This window comes from Bemisia tabaci, chromosome 2 (assembly GCF_918797505.1).
Source record: "Bemisia tabaci chromosome 2, PGI_BMITA_v3".
In the NCBI taxonomy this organism is placed as follows: Eukaryota; Metazoa; Arthropoda; class Insecta; order Hemiptera; family Aleyrodidae; genus Bemisia; species Bemisia tabaci.
In genome coordinates this window covers 20,230,596-20,246,720 of record NC_092794.1, presented here as the reverse complement: position 1 = coordinate 20,246,720, position 16,125 = coordinate 20,230,596, and the positions used below count along the sequence as shown (strand labels likewise).

General features: G+C 39.8%; 1 protein-coding gene across 1 annotated transcript; it reads left to right on the top strand.

Annotated features, from left to right (window-relative positions):
- Positions 1–299: 299 nt before the first annotated feature.
- On the top strand, positions 300–15,221 carry LOC109043667 (uncharacterized). The gene is made up of 3 exons (XM_019060959.2): positions 300–549; positions 8,144–11,699; positions 13,958–15,221. Exons 1-2 carry the CDS (start codon positions 493–495, stop codon positions 11,651–11,653), a joined length of 3,567 nt encoding a protein of 1,188 aa, XP_018916504.2. The 5' UTR covers positions 300–492; the 3' UTR covers positions 11,654–11,699; positions 13,958–15,221.
- Positions 15,222–16,125: the final 904 nt, after the last annotated feature.

Here is a 16,125-nt window from a genome sequence, read left to right as displayed (position 1 = left end):
TTTCCAAACGAATGAGAAGGGGGCGGCAAAATATAGGCGGCCCATGGGCGGCAAATAGGTGAATCAGGTCCTGCTCAGGATACCGTACTTTCTCTGTTGGCAATAATTATTGATACTCGCGTCAAAAAAAGAACGCAACTTAACAGAGGCCTCCTCTTCAAGGTGTTGAAAACTTTTCACCGCTGCAAATAGATGGATCATATTTCACCAGCGATTAATTGTCCTCTGTCGGTTGATAGAGTGAGAAATAGGTAACGTGCCGTATTTGGCAACAAAATCTGTGCACGAAAAATAAATACAGTTTACTTTTCACGAAAACAAACTTCAAAGAGTGTACCTGCCCAACGCTGCATGTCAAGTTCGTCCAATGTTTACGTCGCGTGCACTAATGCAGCACCATGCAGGAGGTGTTTTAGAAAAGTTAAGGTCAGTAAATCAAGTGCTCCGACTTGCTTCATCTTCCGATAAGTGTGATGTGTCTTTTCGGGAAAAATGTGCGTGCGGTGTTTTATCAGACTGCTGGTCTTAAGTGTTATTATAATCTCCAGGGTAAGTTTTTGTAGATTACTTTAATCATCATAATTGTTGCGATTGATTTTCCAAAAACTGGCAAAAGTGCAACCTCAAACTACTCAAAACTGTCATTACTAAGCAAAAACTCTAACACTGAATATTTTTCATGTTAAATGAAGGAAGTCTTACTTAAAAGCTTCATTTTTACGTCGCAATTCATAATCTTGGGGGCAGCAAATTACTACCGCCACAAGCTTTGCATTTTCCGGGCAAAGGGTTTCACCGGAAGTCGCTTCTGGTATTTTAAAATATCACAAAGTTAGGTGAGGCAACAGGGCAGTGTGTCGAAAAAATCTAAAGGCCGCAACTCGAGGATTTTGATATGATAATTTTTACATTGAAAAAAGATGCTGACGTTAATCTTGAATTTATCCCAGGGATCTTCATTCATTTTATAAGTACACTGGAAAAAAACTGGTTGTAGAAGCCATGCTTACATGCTATATAGACATACCGTCCACGGACCGGACTCAGAGACCGAAAGTTCCGAGTGTAGCACTCAGAGCAGTCGAAGCGACGGCTTCAGCACCCGGAACTTTCGGTTTCTGAGCCCGGAACAGACGGCATGTCTATGAAGCCCGTAAATATTTTTGTTTTTAGTGCGCACGGAAAAAAAAGGTACGGGCTATATAGACATACTGTCCGTTCCGAATTCAGAGGCCAGAAGTTCTGGGTGCTGGAGCCGTAGCTTTGATTGCTCCGGCTGCTCTGCCCGACAATCTTGGGCTCTGAGCCCAGAGCGTGGACAGTATGTCTATACATAGTCCGTAAGTACGGCTTCCACGGCCGGAATTTTTTTCAGTGTACCATTTATAATTGAGCTACAAAATGAACTCTAATTAGTTTAAGTGTAGAGCGGGAAGGGGGGCGGAGACTCTTGTAATCAATACTCATTATATATAAACATACATATAAAATACGATCAATCAAGATACGGAGCAAAATAAGTATCCAAAAACAAATAAAACAAATTGGTCAGGTGGATGACGCGATCAGACACTAGAAACCGGATTTCCGGGTAGATGTCTTGTTCTGATGCCATTTTTAGGGATTCCGGATGCAGCTAGATAGATGTGATGGCCGGACACCCGGAACCGGAAATCGATCTCACAGATGACGCAATCGGATACTAACCGGATATTGTCTAGATTGATGTCGACGTCGGACACAAATTTTAATGAAACCGGAAATCTGCCTTTTCAGAAAGTTTTGGCAAAGGGTAGGCTATCCCAGGAACAGACGCAAGCCTGTCTGGGCCTCGAGCAAAATCTCAATCAACAAAATTATTTTACTTTTGCCGGCAGGAAGGTAATACAAATGGACACTTTTGTGATTCTGGGAGGCCCTACTGGGCCCCTCCAGACCCCGAGCCCCGGGGCTGGAGTCCCGGCAACCCCCCCCCCCCCCCTATGTAGGAGGCCTGATCTACATGCATATCCTGTTTCACTCTTTGGAATAATTCTGCGTCCAGCCGTAGTGTAGATCCGACCAAGATCCGGTTTCCAGTATCTGACCACTGTTACCCGACCGATATTCGGTATCCATCAAATTATGTATTTTCCAGTGGCATCTTTCTAGACAATATCCGGTTTACAGTAACCTATCGCGTCACCGTGAGATCGATTTCCGGCTGCCACATGTATCAAACCAATATCCGGAAACCCAAAAAAATCGACACCAGGCTGCGACATCTATCCAGACAATATCCGGTTCCCGGTGTCTGATCGCGTCATGCATGAGGCCGATTTCCGGTTTTCACTATCCGATCGTCATCAGTAAGACCAATTTCTGATTTATGGAATCCAGCCGCTTTTGAGGCCGGAAATGGCCCCGGTATTTTTTCATTTCATTTCCATTTTCAGGAGCTTGAATTTTCCAAAATACGCGTTTTCAGTTCGGAAAAACCCCTGTTTTGAAAAACTTGATTTTTCGAAGGTGCTGGAAAAAAATGAAGTTCATTAGCTTTGGTTGCAAACATCGGGCAGAAGTTATCCCATTAAACACCTGAGAGAATTTTTTCCCCTTCCTTCTCCGAAGAAAAACATTTAGATGAGCTTTGCATGATGGTTTATCGGCGGAAGGGGTCATTTGACTGGAAAAACTTCGATGTCAGATACAGAGGAGAAAATTCAATAGACATACAATAAAGGATTTCCCATAAATTTTAGCTAATCCATCCAAAAATGTCCTTGCATTTCCTGTATCATGTAAATACATCCCTAAAAAATGAATTTTCTCTGATTTATATGCTTAATTGGACGTATTTCTGCCAAATGGACCTATGTGCATTGAGACATGAGCCCTGAGACCCATAAGAATATATGCATAACAGGGCTCACGTCATATTGCACATAGTTCCGTTTGACAGAAATACGTCCAATTGATAGGGAAAATTTCAATTTATTGGGGTGAAAAAATGCCAATCAGGCTAGTTAAGGTCCGACTGAGTGATTAGCATTGGTGTTTGCTCTCATTTGAACTAATTAGCGAGTCAAGTGCGTCGCAAGACCCTAGACTAAAGTACACGCCGAAAAAAGGGGAAGTTGGTTTAACATTCTTGATGTAAAGAAACTGTGCGAGAACTTATAGCATGCTGAATTACCCACCATAGACGTTAGCTTTACACCTTCGCATTGCTAAAGTAACTGCTGTAGCGGGTAATTCAGCATTTTATAAGTTCTCGCACACGTTTTTTACATCTAGAATGTGAAATCAACTTCACTTTTTTACCGGTGCATTTATAGGGAGTGTAAGGTCAGTGGGTCTCACAAAGACTCTTAGGTTTAAAAAAATGGCGGCCAGTTTAGGCGAGAGTAGGTGGGGGCGGGTGTGAAAGCGTTATTGCCAACCTTTGACGTTCACTACTTGTTACCAACCTTTGAATTATCTACACACGTGTGGATCCTTCAGTTGCCATACTCTGTCTGTAAGGTACTCATAGAGTACATGGAGTCGTAATGTAAATGGGAGAGCTGGCGCCATGTTCTGCTCGACGAATTCCGAGCCCGGTGTGCGCCGAGTTCGGGTCGCTTTTTCGATACATTTTGATCCAAAATGGCGGTGTGGAATACGTGGTAATTCCTATCTCCTTTGTTGTTGTTGTTTTTGTTGTCATCAGATGACCGGGTACCCGTGTATCGCAAACAATCGATTATGTATCGAAAAAGTGACCCGGCGTCACACAGGAGTCTCGGAATTCGGGACATGGAAAATGCTTAAAAGTGGCGCCAGCTCTCTCAATTACATTACGACTCTATGTACTCTATGAAGGTACTTTACCCTAGACGACATGAAAACGCTGTCTGAATGTATGAGGGAGGCATGGGCATGGCACCGAAGAGTAATCCTCGTGCTATCTGCCATCTGCAGCCGCAGCTGAGCAACAGCTAAGATGAAATAAAAAACACAGCCGAAAGATTGGATAATCAAGCAGTCGAAGAGTTAAAAAATAATCTGGATGTAACTACCCGTTTCAAGGAAAACGCTCGAAAAAATTGATTATTGGGCAGTATTGGAGATGTACACTCATCCAGACGCAACTACTCGCGAAAAAGAAAACAGCTGAGAAAAAATTGACTACACAGCAAGTTTTGGTCGCCGAGTATTAGTCACTCATTTACTGAAAAAAATCATGTCTGTAATTGATTAGCTGTAATGGGAAAACTTCTTTCACTGTTTCTTAACTTCACATTTTTTGTCTTGAAAATGAATTTGAGGCCGTTCTCATTTATGGCCGGATTTTTCGCAGCCTATGTCATGAGGTTGCCTCATTTTAATTGCGATTCCCTATGCTCTGTGCGGCCCGTATTATGCACATTAATCAGACAAGTCTCTGCCAAACGGAAGTATGTGCATTATAACGTGAGCCCTGTTATGTTCATATTCTTATGGGTCTCAGGGCTCTTTTCTCCATGCACATAGTTCCGTTTGGCAGAGATGCGTCCAATCACTTTGTTCGTTAAAGCAGACCGATCATTAAAAACTAGTAAGAAAGCTTCGTCTAGTTGTCTTATCGGTTCGACAAAAAGTCAACTAGGCCTTAAATTTGTTGTAAGCGTTAATCTTAAACTTTATTATCAATGAAAAAGCTAATTAAAAATATTTAATAGCAATTATATTTGGACTGCATTTTGCAATTTGGACTTATAAATTCTGGCTCATCTGAATAAACACTTATGTACATAGGGAAACTAATGGCACATACGTTGTTTTTAAACCGGGCCGGAACTTATAGTTCCTAATTGCAAAATGTAGTCCATTTTTCCTTTCAGCAATCGTAGGGGCCAGGGGGCAAAGGAACCTCCCTCGGAAAATTTTTAAATCTTAGCCCCTAAAGACAGCCCATTTTAGCACATGTAATATAAATTGGACGTATTTCTGCCAAACGAAACCATGTGCATTAAGACACGAGCGCTGAGACCCATGAGAGTATATGCCTAGAACAGGGCTCACGTCATAATGCACATAGCTCCGTTTGGCAGAAATACATGCATGTGGACCTATAGTAGAAAGGAATACCATGCCATATTCTCGGAAAATCAGGAGCAATTTGAAATGAGGCTATTTCTGAAGTTAGATTTGTGATGAAACTATGACCCAAAATTGTCAGTACTATTTTAAATTATTCGTCACCTCAAAGAGTCCTGTTCATTTTTCAAACTTCAAGCTTTTCAAAGCTAAATCAAGCTTTAAAAGGTACTAAAAGGCTTTTAGAGATGCGAATATGAGAAAAAATTAGTATATCTTGCGCATCTGTTCATCTGAGTTTATTAAGATTTTAGTCGATTTGAATGAGGTTTGTGGTCATGATGTTCATAGTCGTTTACTGAAACGTTAATACCTACTTACCCTCAGCCGTAAGACTTGCATTGGTTAAGGAAGTCTTGAGGAAAGACTGTGAATACGGCCCTTAAAACCTCCATATTGTAATGGAATTCCTGATTACTGCTCTGGGAGAATTTGGATGTAATACATCTAAAAATGCCAAATTTTGCTTTGAAAGCCTGAGCTGGTGAAGGATATTGATACTTCATTAACTGACTACAGTTTCTCCACATGCACTGATTTTAAAGTAGAGTACACGGACTTTATTTCCACTTTTTTTACGTCCACAGACTTTCCGTCCACAATTTTTACGTCCACAGTTCTAAAGCCCACACTATTGTTAAGTCCATTACTTAAACGTCTACTAAGTTAAGTTCACAAATGTAAAGTCCACTAAAATCAAATTCAAGCGTCATATTTTAGTCCGTGTTCAAAATTATATTGACAATATCGAAATGAGAAAATTAAGAGAGAATGAGGTGTTGTTATCGTAACTCATATTTTAAATGAAATGTTAATTTCTTCTTTTGATTCATCTTTTCAAATTGTCTTTGGTAAATACTTGGTTTCATCCTGTTCTTGAAATTTCCGATATAAAATATGCCGCAAATGTACTTTTTTTTTAAATGAAATTGATTACTTCATTTTAAGACCATTTACATTTTTAAAACGTGGTATATATTTATAAAACCTTTTCCAAGCAATGGCATCGATATGAATCTCAATGAGCCGTTAGTTGTGATGAAAGAAACTATACAAAAATTAATAAAAGAGGAAAAAAACTAAGAAGCACGCAATTTTTTGTTTTTAACTTATTTGTACATCGACCCTCTTGAGTCGAATACGTCCAATTTTGAGCGTTTAGTTGCGCTTACACCACGCTGCAGCACAGTGAAAAGCCCAAAACATAAAAGAATAAATTTGAATGCTTTGGAAATAATTAAATTTGACACGGAGCCACTATTATATTTACAAAAAAACACATTATATTTTCCAGTAGTACATATTTCTTTTGCAGATAGTGCAAACATTTCAAAATCATGAGTTGAAAAACGCTGACTCTGTGAGTTTAAATATTAGAGCCGAACACAGAGCGGAGCGGCGTGATAGCAGCGCAGAACGCGCACTGGCGCCTACAAACCAAACGGGATACTTCACGCGTTGCGCGACGCGGGAAGTATCCCGTTAGGTTTGTAGGCGCCTATGCGCGTGTCACGCTGGTTGCCTGCCGCGCCGCAACGCTTTAAGCAACTATTTCGCGTCAGAGGCGTTGCACGTATCCTACAAGATTGAAGGCGCACGAAATAACTAGTTAAAAAGGACTTTCAATTTTGACTGCATCTGTTACTGAAAAATGTTTAATTTGGCATTGGAGCGTTTCTTAGGCTCCCGCTTTGGTTTTCATCTTATCATATCCGTACAGTGTACACATGAACATATGTTTTTATCTGCTCTTAGAGTCTGTTCTCTTTCATGACTTGATTATTCATGAATGAAATGTTTTTAAGAATGAGGGAACTCTTCACCTCTCTTAATTTAAAAATCTAAATTTTCGTATATACTCCCATTTTCAAAATTCTCTGTAAAGATGTTAATAGCCTGTGACGTTGAACGTCTTAAAATATACTAACTAACTAACTAGTAGTAGTATGCATTTATTTTTGAGGTGTTTCCTGTCATTTAAATGAGAAGAAAAAAATGTGGACATAACATGTCCACAATTTGGACAATTTTGGACGTATTCATGGTTGGACATTAAATCATGTGGACTTAATAAAGACTGGACTTAACGTTTAGTGGACATAAATAGCGGTGGACATTTATTTAATGGACGAAAGGTAGGTGGACATAAAGTCCTAGAAGCTAAAAAAAGGCTTAGAGGATAAGGCGCATAAGTGCATTTTTTGAAGGAATTGAGATATTTTATGATTTCAAGTAAAACTAAGTATCATCATGCATATTTTGTGTGAGATTCGCTACCAAATTCCAATTTTCAAGCATTAAAAATCAGTTTGAACTTTAATTCCGCCATGAGGATCCATGTAATTTTGAAACTTTAAACACGTATTTCTCGAAATAAAAAACTGCACTTATGCACCTTGTACTCCAAGCCCTTCAAATGGGTAAACTAAATTGAAAAAATGCGGTTATGAATTTTTACATACACGGAAAAAAATGTCAGGGGTTATCCCCTAAAATTATGGTACTACCCCAATTTGTTGGATGATATGGACATTTCTAATCAATTGTACTATAGCCGCAACTCAAGTTTGGGTAGTACCGCAACATTTGGGTTAGTTACCTAATTTATCGGGCGGTAAGACTACCATAATTAATTGGGGTACTGGTACTACCATAATTAACTGGGGCACTACCACAATTAATTGGAAATTTCCAAATCATCCAACAACCTCATGCTCTTTTTTTCCGTGTATATTTGGATTATATCTTGCAAAAAGGAACCGAGAACATTCTAATGTTGCTAGGATTGTGCAAATTACATTCGTTGCAGTAAACTTACCAAAATCACGCAACAAATCAAATTCACAAAGGTAATTTTCGTCTTGAATTCATAGTTTATTGGGAGTAAATCTAAAATTGTTTTCGATGACCAGCTTACGTTTGCAAGGGGGAAAAAGTTGCACAATCTTAGCAACATTGGAATGCTCTCGGTTCCTTGTTGAAAAATGCAATCCATTTTAACCTTAGGACGAAACTAATGGTGAAAAAATATTTTTGTTCACAGAATCAAGCATGCAGTCACTGCACATCGAAACATCTCGCTTCAGCGAACCCGAAATACGCTTTGAGTTCCAAGTCGATGCCCGGAAAAGATCTTGGCGTGAGCTATCAGAAGAAGTACGCAGATAATGGAAAGTATCTGACCGGTAGTAAATCACCTTTGACTAAACTCAACAAATTTAACACCGACTTGGATTATGAGCACGACGATTTGCGAGGAATGCGACGAGAAAATGTTGTGGGACGCAAAAGGAGCTCGACTGAGTGGAGTGGATACGGTTCGAACGAGGCTCATTCAGACTCATTTTCCAGTGCGAAAAAATTGCAGAAAAGTCGTTCTAGTGGTGATTCTGGGATTGGTATAGATAAGATTCGTTCCTACCTCCTGGAGCAACAAAAAAATCGTTTGGGGCCCGTGTCCGTTGAAACCAGTCGAGAAAAGACCGGTCCATACGTTGGGGCGGATCGAAATAGAGACCATTCCTACTGGGAAACATCTCGCTCACGCACTGAAGCGAACCCGGACAGGATTGCCTCCAATTTGGAACCGGTTAAGGTTGGTCAAAAAAAGAGTGGATATGGAACCGTCGATCAAATGGGTAGTCGGACACAGATGAGTAAAGACAAGAATTTCAAAATCACATTTGCCGATTCTGAAGAGTACCAGCCTCCTGTAAAAAATAAACAGTATCAAAATGGTTTTGATCAAGAGTTGGGTCAGAAAAAGTATCGAATATCGGAAGGGTCGGATGAGCAGGATGAGAATATATGGCAAACGCTGGGCGAGAAAGAATATAAAGGTTATAGGAAATCGGATGGCATGGAGAAAGCCACTCTTGGTAAGTCATCTCGCCAATATGAATCCAAGCAAAGGCAATTAGAAGCAGAACTCAACAAAGAATTGAATTATAGAAAGAGTTTAGCCGATGAGTCCATTGAGAGGGAGGACACCTTTGAGGATAATATACTAGGAGCGATTCCTAAGAAATCTACGGCTGCACCTCTAGAAGATGTAGATGATTATTTAACCGACTCGGAGGCCGAAAACATTTTAGACAATTTAGAATACGATCCGCACGATGTGAGGAGTCCAAACGAACATTTGCCAGTTCGAGAATCCAAAGGGAGCGGTGAAATAAATTACAGAGACTTTCTGCAGCAAGTCGAGAAAGTTTACAAGATTTTGAGAAATTCAGTCGCACGTGAAGCCAAAAATTCGGACGACCCTGATCCCTACATTTCGAGCCCGGGGAACAGAGTCAACCTCCCCTACTCTAAGGACCAACTTGAAACTCAAAGTCTGCAGAGCTCAGTTTCCAAACGTCCTACCGGTGACAAAAGACGGGGAAATTATTATGATTATGAATTAGAGGAATACTCTGATAAGCCAAAGAAACTAGGATCGGACTGGGAGGCAGGATCAGGATCTGATTTCAGGAAACAAGGCGATATCCGGAATTCTAGGCCCAATCCCGAAAGTTACTATTCGAACCCGGAAATAGACACAGACTTGAGGTACACCAATAGCAACCATCGAAAATCTGAAGTTAGTCGTGAGCCGCCTCTGATCAAAAGCTCAAAGCGCAGACCGGTAGCTCAGGAATACTCAGGGCCCAGGGCAGAATACAGTTCTCAACGGGGTCCTAAGTATAGTACAAGCCCCGAATCCCTACAAGCAACAGGTTTGTCACGCCAAGTTGCCACGGGGAAAGAGTATTCAGAATCGGACTATCCGGAACATACCAGGAGGGGATATCCGCACCAGGACAACCTAGCTTCTCCGAGATGCAAATTTGAGGACTTGAACCCTTCGAAGGAGGCTGTTTCCGACGAGGAGGACCGAAATATTCAGTTCCGGAGTTCTCAGCGGAAGTCTGGCAACAAAGCAGGCACTTATGACCTCGGCGCCACCGGAAACCAAAACATCAACAAGTACGTAAACGCCGCCAGACAAGACCAAAACATTGCTGACGAAGAAAGCTTGAAACCGGCGATGTACGAAGGCCAGCGTAATGAAATGACCGAGCCGACACGCGTGGGCACATCAAAGCAGGACCCAAATTCGCCAGACTCGAATACGAAATCTGAAAATGTGTATGGCATCACAGGCAGCAAATCACCTGTTGATTCTACGAGTAACATACATTCAGAACCTAATGAAAAAATGTCGTATAGTTCAACTGATAAAAAAGCAACGGGGGAAACATTAAATCAAGGGGACTATTCTCAAACTTCGTCAGATAATACCGCGCACCCCCGCATTTCATCGAATCTTCATGATGATTCGAAGTTAACAGAAATTCAAAGCTCTCTCAAAGCGGATTGGGAGGAAATTACGGGTGAAGCTCAGTGCAAAACAGGAACGTGTGCGAAGTCCAAAGCGGTTGTCACCCCTGATCAATTCCAAGACGGAAAAACGGAAAAAAATGATACTGAAGGAGAAAGCGAGACTGGTGCTTCCGATAAAGCAGGATGTGGTGACCTCTTCCGCTGCCTGGCGGAAATGGGTCAGACGTGGATCACGAAGAGCAAACCGGAAACGGAAACGAAAGCGACGGATGAAGTTGGTGCTGTTAAGCGAGTTTTGCAGACAAGCCCAGTCATAGAAACCAAAAATGAAGCCCCGAATAGTCATGGTTTTGCAAGGGATGCTGCCAGCAGTGGGACCAGCGATGTCAGTTTAATCGGAAGTCCAAATGCTGCGAAAGCATCTGCTTCGAACTACGTTCAGGATCATCCGTTTTACGAATTGGTCACCAGCATTATAGACGCAGCACAAGAAGCGACTAAACGACGTCTTGTGGAAGAAAAGCGTGCCAAGTTGACGTATCATCCTGAGAAGACGGTCCAGGCTCCGCATGTCCCGACCGAAAGTCAGAGACCGCCAGAAATTCCGAGTGCGGCTCAAAAAGTTGGCGCAGGGATGAAACTTGCCAGTGCGCCGGGAAATCAAAAATCAGTGGCAAAGTCGATTCCTTCAGTTGGGAATGGGAGGGGGGCTACCTCCGAAAAACGAATGATCGGGAACGGGAAAACGAAAAACATCATCGGAAATCCTAAACTCGGCAAGTCTGGGGCTGTCGGAAATGACTTCTGGAGCAAGCTGAAGATGTCTGTGCCGCAAAAAAGTTCAAACGTGGCACAGGGAAAGAAATCAGTGAAACCGGAAATCACCGGCAAAGCTAAGAGTGTCGGTAGCCCTGGACCGAGTAAGGACACGGGGTCGTCATCGAAAAGCGATAAAAATGTGGGGAAAGTTGGAGCTGTAAGAAAAGTTACTTTTACACCGGTGAGCTTAAAAGCACCGGTTACCCAAGTTGCAGCTGCCCCAACTTCCAGTCCAAAAGTCGAGCAGAAAAGTCAAGCCGATTCTAACGCCCAGAGTCAGAAGAATGACCCTAAAACTGTCGGAGTGCCATCGAAGAGTCGAAGTCCTGTGTCAAAAGTACAAAATGCGTCTCCCACCACGTCATCTTCGGGCTCTAACGTTAAACGATACCCTGCTAGCGGATGAATGCAACAAGCCAATCATCTCAGACGATAGGCGATACAACGAAAAGGTAGGTCATGCATGCCGTAGAGTCTAGATTTTAAAATGCTCAATCTGCTGTACTGCATATTACTGAATTTTTTTAAAAATATTGGAGGAGCTTGGAGTACAGGGCACACAAATGCAGTTTTTAAAAAATCAAGATATTAATCGTTTCAATTAAAAAGTTGAAGAAAAATTCACTCCGAAATTCCAATTTTTAAGCACCGAAAAGTGAGCTTGAACTTTCTTTCCGTCATAATGCTTCATCATAATTTTCGGACTTTAAGCACGTATTTCTTAAAGTAACAAAAACTGCATTCATGCAGCCTGTCCTCCAAACCCCTTAATTGATCGTACTTAAAAAACAATTATAAATCAATGCGTTCGTCTTGATACTCGGAGAGCAACTCAAATCAAATCATAGTTTTAAAAAAAAAATCATATGTAGGTAGTTTTTCTCAAAATAAACGCGTTATTTTTACCTTGGAGTTTCCATAAACTCATTTTTTTTACAATTGATCATTTAATTGCCTCCGTAGTAAGGAGTCGATTAATGTTACCCAGGCAATTTTCAACTGTTGAAACATCCCTCGCCTTCACTCAACTTTACGAAATATTCTTATCCAAAATTGGCAATTTTGAACCTCAGGAACGAATAAGACGGTATTCGGTGCTCGTATCACAGTTTTGGAGTTTCTAATTTTGAAAATGGGACTGTAAATTCGGATTTTCCATTTAAAAATACTTCAGAATGCCAGTTTGCATACAAATCGGTTCGAGATCAAAATAGTGTTTTGGGCCACATCTGTCATTTTGGATTTTCGAATTTTTAAAAGAACCTGTCTGAAAAAAGTTATTCTTGTGCTCTTTTTGGAGAATCAAATTTGTTCAAATGAGTTTTAACAAAACCTCATCGATGGCCAACGTGCGAAGCCACGTACATTCACTGCGGTGTTTCAAAATTCCCGCTCCAATTTTATTATTTCGAGGTGAAACTAGTCAACCTCGTAGCTTAAAATTTTGAACAAAGATTCTGCCAACAGAGAGAAAGAGTCGAGGAAACTTTCTAGAAATGACGTTGGCTAGTCTTTTTTGGAATCAATAAAGCATGACAGGAAGTCTGCAGCGTCTCAAAGAAAGATATACGTTCGGTTTTACACTTTGGTCATCGTTACGATGAGTTAATCCCTCATTGAAATTTTCAAATTTAACAAAAAATTCTTCTTGGCAGTATACAGCATTGCAAATTTTACATTTTTATCATTAAAAAATGGTAAAAATGGTAAAAATTTAAGGTTCATCAGTTGGACTGCATTTTGCAATTTGGAACTAGAAATTCTGGCTTCTCTGAAAAAACACTTATGTGCATAGGGAAACTAATGGCACATACGTTGTTTTTAAACCGGGAATAGAATTTATAGTTCCGAATAGCAAAATGTAGTCCAGTTATAAAAAACAACTTTAATTAATCCCTTCGCATTTTCTAAGGCGAAGTATTAACAGTTGATGTGACTCGGCATTGAGTCTTGTTTTTGAATCAACGATTTAACAAATGATTGCGATTCAGCGTTGCAAAGTTTACACTATGTGTCCCCGACTACTGGTACCAGGTTTTTTTCTCGGTTATTTTTGGTCGGACGAAGTTGGAGGTTGAATGAGGAATTGGCCCCGCAGGATGCTGAAATAACTCAGAAAAAAGCGTAGGATCTGGGGCACCGGACACCCTGCATAAAAACTTTGCAACGCTGCTCCCTGTAACTCACCCATTCTCTTGATCTCTATGTCAATAATGGTCTTCACGTCAAGGAACATTAGCTGATGATACTGTCTCTTAGAAAAAGAAAAGGCATCACTAAAGTGTTTTTTTTTTCCTTCTTTTTTTTACTGAGAAACCTAAAATATAAGTATTTTTCAGTGGTAAAAAAGTAAATTTTGAAACGCTTTTTCGCTCAATCAAAAAATTTTGGTGGATGATTGTCTCATTAAAAGGCTTTGGCTAGGACACCTTTTAATGAAATTCCTAAGGCTCCAAAATAGGCAGCTTTTGGACTGTCGATGTGTTTAGGCGGAGGGAGGATACTATCAAAGTAAGAGAAATTTGGTTCTTGTTTTCATTCTTTTTCACACAGATCCTGCTGCCATGGAGTAAAATGCATGCGGAAAAGACAAATGAAATCCCAAATAAGCTCCGAAAAATTCCAGCATATCCCTACTCTTTCGTGACTACAGCCTTGCCATATTCGTAATGTGAGCGCAATGTAAAGTTGTTTATATTTTTGTTTGCAGTGTGGTCTAGGAACAAGCTGAGCAAGTACCCAGACAAGCATAAGGAGTTTGCATCAATGCACAGACAAGGTTGTTCTTTATCATTTGGAGAAAATATCGTTACTCGCCGCCGTTTTGGTAAATCGGTAAATGTACTTTACAGTAAGTTTGCAACAAGATGTCGAGGCAAGTTTGCAGCAAAGTGGTGTATCAACCTCACTAAATATTGTCGTAAGCTTACTGCACCCTTGCTATAAAATTCTTATTCGAAACTATTCTTTATGTAATGGTAAGCTAGCAGCAAGAATTAATTTGCCTGGGGCAAACCAAAAATTACCTTGTTTTACAGCTGAAAATTGAGCGTAGAAATTCTTTGCATCCAGCTTCAAGCATTATTTGAGTAAAAATTGCATCGATGTCTCATTGGGAGTTTGACGTTGGTTGCTTGTCAAACATAAATCCAACTATCTTGTTGCAAGGTTGCAAGAACAAGGAAAATTTGCCCGCTTTTGGTAAAATTGCAGGAAACTTGCAGGAAACTAACGACTGCAAACTTATTCGCTAAGCTGTTTGAAATATTCTAACAAGATGCATTTTTGTTCAGCAAACTCTCTGCAAGTTTTATGTACCTACCTACGTTGCGTATTTTGTAAGATTGCAAAACACTTCGAGTGAGATTCCAATCTAACCCTAAAAATCGTCTCTCTCCCAATCTTTTTATTCTATTGAGAAATGCAGTTTAATGGTGAGACCTCAATCATACAGGAACCTAGCTGCAAGTCAGTGTGCTAACTAGGTTTCAGCATTGTATCTCACAGTCATGATTAACACAAATTGATAATCACAGTGTATTAGGACGTAGACGTTATCGCTTTCATAGACAGTTATCTAGTGCGAAGTAACGAAATTTTCTAATTTTTATATCAGTACCTACATAAATTTCATTGGACAAAACCATTATTGGGCCTTATTCTCGCTGGTGAAATTATGTATGCCCCGATATGACTTCTGGATGCAATGCAGACCAATCATTGACGCTATTTAGAAAAGCCAAAAACTAAATAATTAGAAACTGTAACTGCGCTCGAGAGGCTTAACCTGCCCCTACCCTCACTTGACTCTGGGACAGTCGGTCGAAAAAACCGATTACCACACCACTTAGTTTATATTATAATTGGATTTTTTTTTTGGATCAGAAATAACAAATAGGACTGAATTAAGTTATTTTGGATCTATTGTCCATATCTTTTCTACTTTTTTATTAATAAATTTTGTAAAAACTTTTCACGATGTTGTTTGTCTTTTTTTGCTGCACCAATTCTATCCAACATAGATATTTATCCATCCCGATCCCAAAATTGAAGCAATGCAAAGTAGATAAGTGTGTAATCTCGGAGAAACACGAAAATTTAAAGTGTATAGTTCCTTGTGATGTAAATACGCTCGATTGTGGTTCTCAATTGCGTGCTCTGTCTGTCTAGTGTTGTATTTTAAAGAAAACCTGATAATATGAAGAAAGATTTTATAATCACATAGAAAAATTATGAATATTACTTTAGACATTGCAAAAATACTAAACAGAATTAACTTCCGAGTCGCTGATTTCCGTTGTTACGAAAAAGTAGTAGTTCCTAAATTCCATTCCCCAAGAAGTATATTGCAAAACGAATATTAAAATAGAGCACCAACTTATTGTAGAGAAAATTTCAATTTCTTACCATAAAATCACGATATTTTTACATAATTTGGTCAATTAATTCCAAATTTAAACGAGCAATAAAATAAGTCCCTCATGCCAGCAAGTGGAAACTTTGCAATGCACAGAACATTTTAGTTATTTCAATTTGATCGTGATAAATATCAATTAGAGGAGCTCCTTCAATTAATAGATACGCAACAAACATAGCATCTCGATGCAATTGTAATAATCTTACGATGTAATCGCAATTTTTCGAAAACTATGCAGCCAGAGGTAAGAGTGCAATACATACCCAGTTCTATTCTGTTAAACTCAATAGCCAAAAGATACTTTGGAATTGAATAGATTCTATGTACTACTACTTTAATAAGTTTAGCAGTGTAAAATTATTTCTACATCATTTAAAAAACAGATCTTACGTCATCTAGGTTAATCAGAGACGGAGTAGAGAATTATTTAAATTTTATTCGGAACTTAACATCTGAACATG

Bases quoted from the DNA above. Each gene is read 5' to 3' on its own strand.
- LOC109043667 (XM_019060959.2), top strand. From the start codon at position 493: ATGTGCGTGCGGTGTTTTATCAGACTGCTGGTCTTAAGTGTTATTATA. The intron at 550-8,143 runs GTAAGTTTTTGT...TTTTGTTCACAG, and splicing joins GTGTTATTATAATCTCCAGG to AATCAAGCATGCAGTCACTG.